Genomic DNA, 14,436 nt, shown 5'->3' on the forward strand with positions numbered 1-14,436 from the left:
ATTTCCTTCTATACTTTTTAGCACGTAGCTATTTATTATTAGCATTATTCTTCCGACGTTTGATTTCTTTTTAATTATAGGAAATGCGTTTTTCTAAGGTACATAAACTTTTGGGATCGACTGTATAGCCAATACATCCTTAAACCAGGGTTCTGAAAATTCTCAACGATACTGGCAACGTTAGGAACAATTGGAAGATTACCGAATTATCATTTAGCGCACGTGTCGACGATAGAAATTTCACGGGCTGCAAACTCGCATTAAAACGAAAATATTGCCGACGGCTGGATGGAATAGCGATAGTGCGTTCAGATAAAACGGATTCAATTCTGATATCTTATAAACCAGTCAGATCCTGAGACTTGATAATAGGAGCAATGAAAATAGGTCGATGGGAGGAATATTCATTGAATGGACGCTCGTGGAAACCGCGTGGAGATGTCCGCGTCGCGGAAAAGAGAGCGTACAAGCTGTAACCGACGTTCTCTCCGTAGAGATGCATATGTTCCAGACTTTTTCTAGGAGAAGCACAGGTCATTACAGAATCCTTACTCCTTCTCTCTCGCCCCATTTCCTTCTTTAACTTTTACGATCATACGGTTTCATAAAAAGGAAGTTCATCTTCTCCGCGCCTCCGGCCGGCTTTGTGCAACGCGGAAACGCACGCGAAATCGTTATTTTCCCAGTACGTACGCAGTACCCTAGTGAATTCGAAAAAAGTTTCACGGAAGTTGCTTGAACTTTTCATCTCGAACTCTTTTCAAACAGCGAAAAATCTGACCTGGTTCCCGGCAGCACATGACTACTGTACAGCTCGAATTAGAGTAATTGCAGCGTTTGTAATCGCATGAAACACAGATAAAACGAGACCGAGTTCGACCGGCCCGATTTCACCGTACGAGCTACACCGGACTGAGCTCTACGAGCAAGTAGTTCAATTCGAGATTGAATAAACGCTCGCGTTTAGGAGCCTCGCATAGAAGGACGTGAATAGATGTTCGAACTTCGGGCTGAGTGGCGAGTAGTAAACATTATTACTCCTGAAATAGGAACTCAGTAAGTGGCAGTAAAAACTGGATTATTTTATGTTACCGAACTCCCGCGGTACGCGCGAGCGAACCTACGAAATCCGTAAAAAAGTTTGACGGATTCGCCGGCATTATTTTCACACGTGTGACGTTAATCCGATTATGAGATCGACACCGTCAGACCCGGGGTATCATCCACTGAATATTATTTACCCGTAATAAAATGGAAAAATCATGAAAACGCAATAAGAGCCCGCGAATTCCCCTCGGTCAGCGTTTGACATCTGATATCCGATAACGATATTACTTTCCTCGGACTACCGCCGATTCTCAGCGGCAATTTCTACGATACGGACAAAGTAGAGTGGCCTTTATCGTTGTAATATCTGGGAGCCGCGTGTCCGTCGCGGAACGGACGGAAACCGTCGTCGTAACTTTTCCCTTACTTTATACTTTTTCCCTATTCGTCGGCCCTTTCATCTTCCCCTCCCGCGGCGGAGTAGCAATTTTTATTTAATCAACTTCCTCGAAGGCAACGTTCATTGTGTCGAACCGCGTCGAGCACCCCTCCCGATACGACGACGGTTAAGGCGATTTAGCTAGGAGAGGGCGTCGGGAAATTATCAGGAAGGGTCGATCGAACTCACTCGAATTTGAATTGGAAGGACTTGGGGGAGAACGTTCCTTCGGAAATAGCTTTGAAGTGGAACCCGATATCAATACCGCATCGAACTGGCCATCAATTAGTCACTCTATTTCTTTTGACAAAACTGTAAACACGCCATCGCACAGTATCGCATATGGCGCACCGTCGACTGTGATACATCGATTGATATCGAAACGTTGGAAAAGTTCATCGGAATCTTAAACGAAAACAGTCGCGGTATCTCTGATTCGGTTGATGAGATTGGCTCGGCTCGCTAAAACCGGAGTACAAACGTTAGCAAAAAAAAAGTGCCGTATCGATCGGTCGGATAAATTTTTTTTGTGTCGCGTTAGTGCCGCTACGGGGAATTGTTTCGCGACGTGGGGAATAGAAACGCGGCGCGCGATAGCTACCTGCGCCGGACGCCAGCGACAGGCGTAAAATACGTTGCTGCGGGCGCGAAACTTTTAACCAAATTGGAACACCGTTCTATAAAATTTATTATTTTTTTTTTTTGTCATACGAAAATGCCTTTGCGTCGTCGTCTCGCGTACCGTTTTCAATTTATAAAGAAATGATCGTGAAGTTGTATTTAATTAATTGACAGGAAGCCGTTCCTGGAAAACAAGTGCAGATAACGTTTTTAAATTCGTTTTCATTGTACGCGTTTAAATGACGGAGGGTGCACGGAGGAGCTGTCGATACCGATGCAACGACGATTCATTGAATCAGAAGCTTCAGAAATGTTTCCATTGACGTCGATTACCCGGACTAAACGTCAATGATAAAAAAGAAAAAGTGTGTCGCCAACTACGAAGCTACATTCATATCTATATTATACCTCGCAGAACGTTCTATTCACTTCGAAACGACCTAGTTTTCATTACGTAACAGTGAGCTACGCGGCGTCCGGTTGATCATTAGACTCCTAAACAAAGATGCCTCAAGATTTTTAAATTATGTAATGATCCTCATGATTCTCGTTATCGCATAAACCCTTTCGCTACGTGCCTGGTGTCTCCGACGGTACAGAATTTGTGATAAAAAGAAGCAACCGGGTAAAAACGGTGGACAGAAGGAAAATCGACAACGACGCCAGTTATGATACCTGCTGGGATCGACTCGCGGTTGGAAGTGTGCCAGTCTCGGGGACACGAGACCGATTACCAGAAACGACGGTCCGTCCTTACGACGAGTGACCAGATTGCAACTGCGTCCTATCGAACATATAGAGAAAATTGCTATCGCGACACGACTCGATAGTTCTTGCCCGTCGTCCGCTTCGACCCATTGTCCTCACGCTGAACTAATGGATATCGCGTCTCCGAGGATAATCGTCTTGATGATTTTACAAAATCTATTGAACTAAATTTCTGATGCATTTTTACGTGAACTGAGATCGCGAGGGGTTAACGACGCGTGACGAGCTAGAAAAGCTCTGTCGTCGACGACCCCTCGTTTTCCCGGGTAAAATTATCATAGATCCCAGGAATCTTCTTTGGTCCCCGGATCAACTTTCTTATTCTCCGCGGTCTAATGTGCCGGGCAATTAAGAGGTCGCGATAAGATTATACAATGGTAACCGTAAACGCGTTGAAAACGAGGAGGACGAGTGTTTTAGACGGGATTAACGAGAACCGGGTCAACGGTAAATCACCAGAAGGAAACAATTCCGACGGAAAAAACGATGGATCGCGCGCGCGTACACTCTGACACGCACGCGAAAATGTGGAGTGTTTTCCTCTTCATTTGCTCGTAGCAGTTTCCCACACCGGAGGTAGAAAAAGAGAAATATAATTTAATTCCGGTGAAACCGTAGTTTATTTCACTGTTTCGCGAGAAGTTTTATTAAACCCGTACCCCGGAACGGGGACGAAAAAAAACCGAGCGGAAAATATGTAGTTTGGCGGTAACCGACGCAAATGCATAATTACCGTGTAAGGTGAATTACGGAGTAATCAATTTTTTAATACTAACGAGAGCATTAATAATAAGGACGAAGGGAACGAGCTACGTCGACCTGCGTATTCCTTTTTCGACGACGACTGCGACGTTCGTTTACTGGGACGATAAATCAGTTTTCCTTCGGAGGGAAGAATTCGTATCCGCGAGGCTCGCGGCTCGTCGATCATGAAAATCGATTCTGAAAAGCTTGTACCGCTACGAAAAGCAAATCTCCGGTCATTTTCGAGGCCCGAATCGAACAAACGAACAACTCGCGGAACACGTAACGATGGACGAGCCCGGAGGGGAAATAAACCAACGAAACAAAATTCACGGTCGGGCGAAAAATGGTAGGAAAAGCCAATTCGCGTCGGGGAGTATCTCCCCGGTAAAATTGTCCACGGGAAATTGAAATCATGCAAATGCGCGAGGGAAATAAATTAAAAACGTACATGTACGTCGTGCCACCGTCGAGTGGCAGGTAAATTGGAAGGGCGCGATCTTAAAGTTTCACATCCATTTCCCGTACCTGATGCGAAATTATCTTGTCCGATTTCTGGAGGACGACTGTCACGGAACGGGACGACCTTGCGAATCTAAAATTATTTTCATTAAACTTCTCAAGTCTATATCCTCCATGGGATCGTTTATCGTGATTGTGTGATTCGATCATGGTTTCAGGTACTGGACAACGACCGGTGGCCAGACGGTGACCGAGCTCCCGCGGGACAACAAGGCGGCGATCATGGACAGCATCGCGTCCTCGTACGCGTTGCAGAGGCCGAGATTCACCGCGACGCCGCCGCCGAAGATATCGAGATACGACGGGAGAACCGGCTGGCCTTACTATCAAAAGTACAAACAGACGGCGGAGGCGCAAAAGGCCCAGATATTCGAAGACATACAGAGAAAGATGGCGAACACGACCAGCGGGAACAGTATCGGGCACTCGTGGAATTCCACGGACGCGGCAGCTCAACGCCAGCACAGGCTCAGAATGAAACACCATCGACTGACGTCCAAAGGAAAACGTCTGAGAACGCGTGAGTACTTTTTCTACCCTTTTACGTTTATAAACTATTTTGTAACGTTCGAGAATAGAATCCTCTGACATTTGTCGAATTTAGAAATATATTAACACTTTATCGACCGGTAGCCTATTTTTCGGCTTTTCGATTGCCAACGCTTATCGACTGGTAGCCTATTAATCAACTTTTAACTATCGACGGTTTTCGTACAGTGGGTTGTTGTTGATTTTGTTTTTATAATTACGCGACATCTACGTCGTTAATTTACTATTCTCGCAGTAGCTGTATACTAACCACTCCATATCTTTATCAATTATAATATTTTTTTACCGTTTCTAATGGATAAAGACTGTGCAGATGAAGAGTTTTGCTTAGAATAAACCAGTACTTACTAAACCTTACTTAGTGGCAGCCTCAACCACGACCGGTCGATAAAGTGTTAAAATACATGTTGCGGGTGTCGAGTTTGAGGAGTGATGAATGCTACTTGTTTTTACTGAATCTCGAGTCACGCGGAACTCCGTGGTTGCAGGACCTCCGAGGGACTGCAAAGTGGGCGAATGGGGGGCATGGAGCGCGTGCAGTCGTAGCTGCGGCGTCGGAGAGACGCAGAGAACGCGGAAGATCATTGTAAAGCCGCGCCGCGGTGGGACACCGTGTCCACCGTTAAAGGGGACCAAGTGGTGCGGCAGCGCGAGCCCGTGCTTCGACGGTAAATCCATCGTGGACAGCTATCAATGGTAGTCCCGCGATCGCCGATGCCCGAGACGATCCCCGTGAGCGACGAGAGGCCGTCGAACCGAGAACTATACGTATTTACCGAAAACGATCTGCGGGAGGAGACGATCCGTGGGAGACCCGACGGGTCTCTGGAACAGCGGCTGGGTCGTAATTAGTGGCCCGCTAGATTGCGTCAATAACGTTATCGTAGTCGTAGCACCAAAGATTTCGCACGGGCGGTGACATATCGGCGTCGCGTTAATCGATGGGCGATCGCTCGAGTTCCTGTTTGAGGTTTCCTATACGAAGCCGATTACGAAGACTAAAAACGTTACTTTGAAACATTTACAACTTCCGCTTTACTTCACTTCTATTCCTGAATTCCCGTTGAATATAGATTTATGTCCAGCGACAGCTTATATTCGGTCGATCGGCGAGCTTTCAGCTCGATACGAAGGAAAACCCAGCGGTGGTAGTTTATAAAAAAAAAAATATCATTCCGAGCCTTTGGCCTACAAATCGAGTTTTCCCTTTTTCGCGTTTCAACTCGTTCGTGTTCGACAAGTCACTTGAAATTGAATCCACATATTTTCTGGTAAAGTGTTTGGAAAACTCCAGTGAAAAGGCGAGGTACAGGGGGCACGGTACAAAAATGCAACACGAACGAGTTAAGAGGGATCGTTCGGGTGCATAGAATGCCGCTTAATTTTCGAGAGGACGGAGAACTTCTGAATGGGTAGACCCTCGATCGATCGCCCGTCGGATCCGCGTTTTTCTGCGCGATATTCCCCCTTAGCCTCGATCCGGCACGGAAAATTCGCCGATCGGATCGGGCTTATTTCCCGGCTTAACTTTCGCTGGCATCGCCGTCACCCGGCGGCACATAGAAAACTTGTCCGCCTTTACGAATTTTCGTCGACGGCTCACAACCAACCAGTACGAACGGACGACGCGTCGATCATCCGTGCGATCGGAAAAACGAAGATAAAGGCTGTCGCGAAATTCCACGAGAATTCGTGCCGGTTCTCGCGGATTATCCAGCCGGGATAAAGCGAATTCCCGTACAAGATCCGTTGAGCTGTCCCAGTTCCCACCGTTCCCGGATATCCTGTCGCGAACGATCCGCTCGATCTCGTGGAATTGCCGGAGGACGGAAAAAAGGAGACGAACACGGTGACGAAAATAGAGTCTTACGTTGGATAAAAAGAAAAAATCGCTACGTCTGTAAATTCGGAAGGGAGAACGAAATTTTCCAGTGAAAGGGAATTAATCACAATCAGGTAGAGGTGCTCTAAACGGAGCCGATGGTCGAAGCTCGGAATTTGTACACGACGATGCATTTCGCTACGGTTCTATTAACCCTTTAACCGAGTACACTCGTCGCTGGAGAGTGGAGCTTGCGTCGTCGTCGCGAACGGCATGCAAGAGTTTATCGATCCACGTCCCTTTTCGATGTTCCTCCCCTAAATAAAAGAAAGATACCGAATGCCTTACCCTCCCTTAAAAAATAATTACGCGATTAAAGGGTTAAAAGTGCCACTCGGAAAGGTTGATATCGGCGCGGAAAGACGACGACTGCCTCGTCGGATTCATGCTAGATCTACGAATAAACGAAGAGAGAGGAGAGGTGAAAACGATTCTAAGAAGATTCGAAAGATCTTTTCCCAGTTGCTTCGATGCTCGTTCTCGTGGCGCGATAGGGAAATTTTTACAAGAAAAATAAAAGGAGAATAAGAAAATATCATCAGGTACGTCTTAGGTGAGTGTATTATATCTTAGGCGTAAATTTAACGATAATAATTAACGACTAACGTTTAATCGTAACTGATTAATTAAAGTATGGTACGAAACCCTGGAAGAGGGCTGCGTGCAACGGCTCGTCCTCCTCTCGCGTTCGCTGTACACGCGTAATATCGCGCTGTTCCGTAACGAGCGAGGAACGTGACTGCAATTATGCTGCTGGCCACGCAGTTTGCGTCGCGGGACACTCTGTCGCGCGTGATCAAGTATCGCATCGAGTAATTAAAACGATCAAAGGGTGGACGGGGGGTCGAAAACGGAAGGGACGCGGCCGACCGCGTACGCTCCGAAAAATCGATACGGTACAAAACGAGTCGAGATCTTCTCGTGTGATTCGCGAGACGAGACGAGATTTCCCGCGCTGGCTCGTTCGATCCAAGCAAAGGAGGGAAGTTACACTCGGTGGATCGTGAAATTCCTCGCGGTATAGAGAATACGCATCCGACAGAAGTGGCGAGGGGGACGAGGGGGCCTTTTCATTTCAACCGGAAAGAAGGACCGAGCCGGGCGCAGTTTTAGCAGCATTAAGGATGAACGTTTTATAAACTAAACGCTCGAGGGGACGCTTTCTTAACGAAAGTTTCAACGACACGGGGAGAGAGAAGGAGTAGCTGTACTTTTGCCTAAGAAATAAAAGCGCGAGATAACAAGGAGGAGAGTGGAGACGTTACCAAAGAAACGCTCGTGTAAATGTGTATCTTATCCTTTCCCTTATTTCCCTCTGCCCGACTCACCCTTTGCATTCCCCCTGGAAACTTTTTCCTTCTCGACCCCCCCCGTAACACCCGTTTCCTCGAATCTTCCGTTGTCCCTAGCCACCCGCGTCATTTTTCTTCCTCTCTGTCTCTAGTCTGTAGAAACGCATAATGCTTCCTCTCTTTCTCTCTTCTTCCCGAGGGCCGCGTGCAAACGAGGACAATGACAAATCAATCTAGAGAGAGGGAGAGATCGATGATGGGAATGAAGGTGAACGATTTCTGTACAAGTCACTGTGCATTCTAGCCTCTAAGGACCTTAGCCGATAGGAATTTAGCCGTTAAGCAAGAACATGTAGCAATGTATAACACATAAGTTTATATTACATAATAAAATCTGTCGATAAAATCCGTTCGAACGATATTTTTCACTTGTGACGTATGATGAATGGTATTCGTATCTTAATAAAGTAGCTGTTATTTCAGGAAACGGTCGTACGCTTTTCCTATCCCCCACACATGTGATTAATGTCATAAACGGTACTTCTAATTATTGTAGATCGCGTGTCTACGTATAGGCATTGCCTTACGAAAAATCAGCAAGCGGAACGTCGCGGCCTTTTTGTTAACGATCCGATCCCTCTTCCCCGACAATATTAATAATCGTCCCAACGGAGCAATTCCGGTAGCCGGAGGGTCGGCAGCGTTGGTTGTTATCACGCAACATTACCCGAAAATAAAGGACGCCGTGCGGTTTGCCAGTACGAGGGACAGGTAGCCGGAATACAATACCTAGAAGGCGCACGATCTCGGGATAAGAGAGAGAAGCCACCCTTCGCTTCGACCCCTCGAGAGGACGAGACCGAGTGCAATGATGCTGCACGAACTCCGCCCTCTCTTTTCATCTTCCCTCTGGACCGTCTCCGTCTCCCTTCGCCGCGCCTATATCGCGTTAATGTTCTTCCACTTTTTCTGTAACTCTTTTCCTCACTGTTGCGAACGTAACGTTTGCTCCTTCAGCTGGAAAGCGAAATTAATCGAGACCGCCGGCAAGAGTTCAACAGCGAAACGGATTTCGCGGGGACGTTTCTCAAATTAAGAACTGCAATAGAAGCGTTTTTTGTAACAGGAAATAGTAACGAATTACAAGAGGGAAATACGAGAGTAAATGCAAACGTCTCTCACTTATTTTTAAGTGATTAACGAACGTAACGGTGGAATGCTTAAAAAAAAAGTTTTCCCGAGTTGATTAAAATTGTGCTGCGAGCCTGGGTTTCGCTCGTCAAATTCCATTGAATCCGCGGAGCATTGTTCGGCGCCGAGTAGCGAAGGAGAAGTTCCGAACTCGACACAAGTGCAAATGTTTAAACGAGAGAAATCAAAGGACCAAGTGGAATGTCTTCTGGCTTGTTAGACCAGCCCTCGACGCGTAAACGTCGCTCCAGACCAGAGACGGCCTCGTTCCACCTGACGGCGCGGTTCGAACGCTCGGCCCGCGGATTAATTATATTAACGTTTTAATTAATCGAGCCTGGACTCCGGGCAAAGAGAAATAAAGACTGACGTCCCACAATTCCCGAGAGTGATAACAGGCTGGAAACATCGACTGAAACGAAGCTTCTCTCGTTAGCTTGTTTATCTTACTTTCGTCGATCTTTCGCGGAGAGATAAACGTAGCTTTATTAGAGGAACTTAAAGAAAATAGACGTGAGCACTCCGGAAACTTTGCCGCTTCTGCTGCTTCTTCTTCTTCTTCTTCTTCTTCCCGACGTTCTATGTAGTCTGGGATTTAACCGGACTTGCAGCTCTTCAAAACGTTAATGAAACGGAAACACTGTATAATGATGATAGTAAAGAAACATCTTCACTCGCAGAGAACTAAGATTAATTAGCCTTCCGATCCGCGGTTCATGCTTTGTCACCGGAACGTTGAAATCATTACCGAGCCTCGTTTCTACGAGATCCGTCCCTCGAAACGATCCGGGACCAGTCGAGCCTTGTAACACCCGACGCCAGACGCGTTATACGAGCAATTAATACGATCGTTCCCGGTCCTATCGGTGTCCGTGCACGTATTTTCTAACGGAAGAGACCGGTGTAACCGCGATTCAAATGAAAGGTAATTGAGCGTGAAGAGACCGGCGACGATAATGGTGGAAAACGTACAAGGCGGATCTGGTCGTGCGGAAGATCCTGGGGTAGCCCGGTGTAATTGAGATATTGTCAGCGAGACACGTGCGGGGACCGAGTGCTCCGGTCGGTTCATAAAATTAATAACCCATAAATCCGGGGGAATATCGGCGGGAAAATTGCCGGAACATATATTACAGCTACTGTGCCGAAGATCCGCCCCTCCCCCGTCCTGTCCCCAGCATACCACCGGGTCGAGTCTCGTTCCTGAAATTAGATCTCGCTACACGTACGAAAATATTTATATGAATTTTCTGCCGACAATTATGTTATCTAACAGTACGAAGCTCGGTGTTCGACCGATATCATTTTTCTAAGTACATCTTGTATCCCCGGAGGAACGAGAGTAAGTCCGTTCGAGAGGAGTAACGAAGTTATCAGCGGGATTGTAAATGACACGGATATATCGGTTCGTCCTACTTGGGACGAGCGGAAGGAACGGTGAGAATCAATGTTTGGTCTACAAACAGGGGCGCGCTACACGGCTGCGTTCCTCCCGGTGCTCTCCAGGTCTGCGTGCATCTGTTACGATCACATTGTTCTAAACAATGCCCAGAGGTCTCGCCGCTCTCAATCAGACGGTGTGTAACTATCCGACAGGGTTACTTCCTGCCCTCCCGAGTCTCTTCCTCCTCCGACCATCCGCCTCGAGGCCCTCCAGACCTTCCAGCGATGTTCTCGTGCCAGGGAAACCGCTACAATGTTTATCCAACAACGAAAATCTGATCTTACCAAAGTGGAACGCCCTCGCGCTAGTAGCATAACCCTTTCGCTGATCCGACACATCCGTTAAGATTCAGGGACAGGGCTGCGAACTAATACGTTACAGAAGTGTACGATCGGACATTGTTCCGAACGAGGAAATGTTTGCATAAATACCTGCGATTAGGATTTATTCGAGAGACGACAGAAAAGTTCGTGGTGATGTCCCTTGGAGATCTCGGGAGGCTCGTAGTAAATTCCTCGGTCTACGCTACATCCAATCACTTAGCGAATCTTAGTGGATGCTTTGGATCCTAGTCACGAACCCGTATACTGCGCGTAGCTGCTCTCGATACTCCTGAACGAGATAGAAAAGCATAGACGTGGAAAAGATAGTTAATGAAGTTGTCCGATCTGCACGTTTCGTCTACAAACGAATAAACGGTTTAATAATATTTTGACGTACTGCAACGTGAAAGGTTCATCGAGGTCCATAATGAACCGAGGGTAAATGTAGTTGAACGTGGGACAAAGTTTCCCGTATTTAGAGAAGCAGCCGAGCTAATGTTTTCTAACAATAATGCCGACGTCGGGTTTTGGCAACTGTTAAAACGACACCGAGCATCAAATTCGCGTGACCCAGAGCTACTCGTTCCTGCGGGATCGTTAGCACACACGACCGGCGACTCGTTGACGTTTCCCGATGCATTTACACGGTCCGGTATCTTCCCGTCCTGTTCCCTCGCATTGTTTCGTTGCTCGGAGCTGAGTCAACAACTAACAATAAGTCAAATATTCCGGCACTGTCGCCTGCTACCTGTTCACTTGTTCACCGACTTTGCATTCCGTGGATTCGTTCGCGGATGACTTTCGAGATTAAACGAGCCGGGGTCAGAAACTCGCGGATGGAATTACGAGAAAGCGAAGAACCCGGAGGTAGATTTCATAACATTTAATCGGAATTTGAGCGAGGAATTCGAGGAGGAATGAAGCTGCGCTCGATCCTTAAGGAACCACTGGGAATATTTAAAATTCGATGCGAAATGAGGCGGGCGACCGAAACGTTAACTACAGAAACAGGACGTGACGCAAATCGAACGGTCTCCAAATATTTGCTTCCGTCGTTCGAAGAAACCAATCGATCGCACCCGGAAATCTCGCGCGAACCATCGCCCTCGGTAAACTCGCGTTCATTCCTCGCGTTTACAAAAATGTTCCCCGGGCGTAAGTGTTGCGAGAACGTGAGCATGCGAAATGCATAAAATACTCGGCGATCGTAAACAGTTCAAAAACGTTCTCCGTCTACGCGACGTACACGGTTGCCCGTTGAATAACATTTCGCGAATACGCGGAGCCCCGCGTCCCATGTAGCACCCGGTGAATTAATTCGCTGATCGAACGAAAGTAATATCACGAGGTTACGCCGTGAATAACGAACCTGTACGCAGTGGCGCGTGCTCCGACTGAAACACACTCGATTTAACTTTTAATTAATGGATTCGTTAAGGTAATTGAGTCGGGCCGCGGTGTAACTTTTAGCGCAGAGATTAGGCGTAACTTTCCCGGCCCCGCGTTTCGAATCCCTCGTGAAGTATTTAACGATTTCTACTAGTAGAGGCGAGAGACGAACGATTCTCTTTTTCCGGGCGTAATAAATTTTCAGCAAAACAGGAGGAGAACACGTGAAAGTGGGATTCATGGCCGGGTCTCCTGGCGAGGTGATCAATACGTCGCGTCGGTGGCGCAGGATCGACGGGAACTCGTCGAATCCGCAGGCACCGCGGATGAGTAAACGACAAAGGCTTTGTCCTGTGCATCGCTCGAAAGAGAAAATCGAAAGTGTAATAGGTCCTCCGGGATGCACAGAGGCTCGTGTGCAGCCTGTCTAGCCCAGCCCAACTGCATTAATGCGGGCACGATCAGCGAAAAACTGAATATCAGAATTCTTCTATATTTCTCTTTTATCTCGGCACCGAGACCAAGTACGTGGTCGCGTCATGGCACTCGGCTATCATATCATAAACTGAGTTTGATTAATTTGATACTAAAACAATTTGGAGGATAAATAACGATATTCCCTGCAGGATGATAAATCCCCGTCTCCCTTTCGTTTCCATAACCCCCGAAACTGTTAATCAACGCGATCTACAGAGTCGGGGGGGGGGGGGATGGAAGGAAAGGAAAACGAAAGTGAACAACGAACGGTGACACACGGTGGAAGGAGAGAAAGCGTGGCCGGAAATGAAATCGAAATTATTTTTCCCTCTTTCGCTTTCTCCCCTTTTCTTCGGCGGGGATCGAACGGCTGGAAAATAGCATGGAACGAAAAAACAGCGGACGAGAACGAAAGCCGAAAAAAACGGAAAGGGGGTACAAAAACGACGGGTCGAGAGGGTGAAACGTTAACGGGTCCCCGGGTTTTTTCTCCTCTTCGAACGGGTAACAACGCGTCGCGTAAACCACTCGGTCGACGGTTTATTCGCGGCGTCACTCGACGTCGCATACCATCAGCGTTCTCGCCTAACCGGCCGGTCGCGCGCCGCAGTCGCGAAACCGAGCCAAATAGCGCGTACACGCTTGCTCGTGAATACGCGGCTGCGGGCTATAACGTCCCATAAAGATGCAAATAGCCGATTGCCTCTCGAAATGAGAAGTATCAAGGGAGACCGGTTAGATCTTCCACCTACGCTGCAACCGAAGCGAGAACTACTTCCCGGCTCGACGGAGGGTTTGATCGATCGCACGGATAACCACGGCTAAAGCATTGTTATCTCGAGCTTTTAGCCCAGGTGCGTTGCTACGTCGTTACGAGTTTTCCACGAGCACGTTCCTAAATGTCGTCTCTCCGCTCGTGCAAATGTTTGCTTCGCCGCTGACGCGAGTACACGCGTACGAATCGACGGATACAGGACTGAGAAATTACGACCAGGGTCGCAGGGAAATATGTTTAAAGAACATTGAGACATACGAATCTGTTCGAGCTTTGCACACGTTTTAATCGGTTCGCCTGTTTCACGGATACTCAATTAATCTTTGCCACGATAGATACCAGTCTTGTTACACGCTTCGATGTGCAAGCATTGTCTCTAGACAAACTACCCTGGGAATACTGATAACGACACCGATTCTCCGCTAATTGCTAGTGTAATTAAGTGATCGCGGAGCAGCCGTTCGCTGGCGAAAGGAAATTTCTCGGGGAGAGATGACAGGTCGGGAGATAACCGCGATTAAATGAATTCCAGTGATTACGACGGGACCATTCTTTCCTGGCCACCGGTACACGCAGTATCCAGGTCACGTAAACAAACTTTCATTCTGGTAATTGCACGGGATATAGTTCGAGCCCATCCCCTGTATTATCGGGTACGTTGTTAACGCGATATCGACACCGTTGGAAATGTAACGAAGAAGAATGGCAACGTGTATCTAACCAGGGAACGAACGAACGCACGAATAAAACAAAATGACGGACGTGCTAAATAAGTGAATGTCACGTTTCATTAAATGAAGTCAACAGTTTAATACTAGATCTACTAAGGAGAGTCAAAATGACTCGTTCGGCATTTCTTATAATCGTTATTCATTTTCAGTAAACTCTGTTTTCTAAAATTTTGCATGACTTTTTCTAAAATAAGCAATAATTCTGTAAAACAGTTTTCTTTTTTTTGTCTTTTTGATGTAAA

At 47.1% G+C, this 14,436-nt stretch overlaps 1 protein-coding gene across 1 annotated transcript in view; it reads left to right on the forward strand.

Moving 5' to 3' along the window:
* LOC108630870 (uncharacterized) overlaps nucleotides 1-8,351 on the forward strand; it is a 113,931-nt gene extending 105,580 nt beyond the window's left edge. The window contains exons 6-7 of the mRNA XM_018034424.2: nucleotides 4,300-4,661; nucleotides 5,179-8,351. Of these exons, the coding sequence (XP_017889913.1) occupies nucleotides 4,300-4,661; nucleotides 5,179-5,390 (574 nt within the window). The 3' untranslated portion in view covers nucleotides 5,391-8,351. The remainder of the gene's footprint in view (nucleotides 1-4,299; nucleotides 4,662-5,178) is intronic.
* The last annotated feature ends 6,085 nt before the right edge of the window (nucleotides 8,352-14,436 follow it).

This window comes from Ceratina calcarata, unplaced genomic scaffold (genome assembly GCF_001652005.2).
Source record: "Ceratina calcarata isolate Rehan_Ccalc_2016 unplaced genomic scaffold, ASM165200v1 scaffold78.2, whole genome shotgun sequence".
Classification (NCBI taxonomy): domain Eukaryota; kingdom Metazoa; phylum Arthropoda; class Insecta; order Hymenoptera; family Apidae; genus Ceratina; species Ceratina calcarata.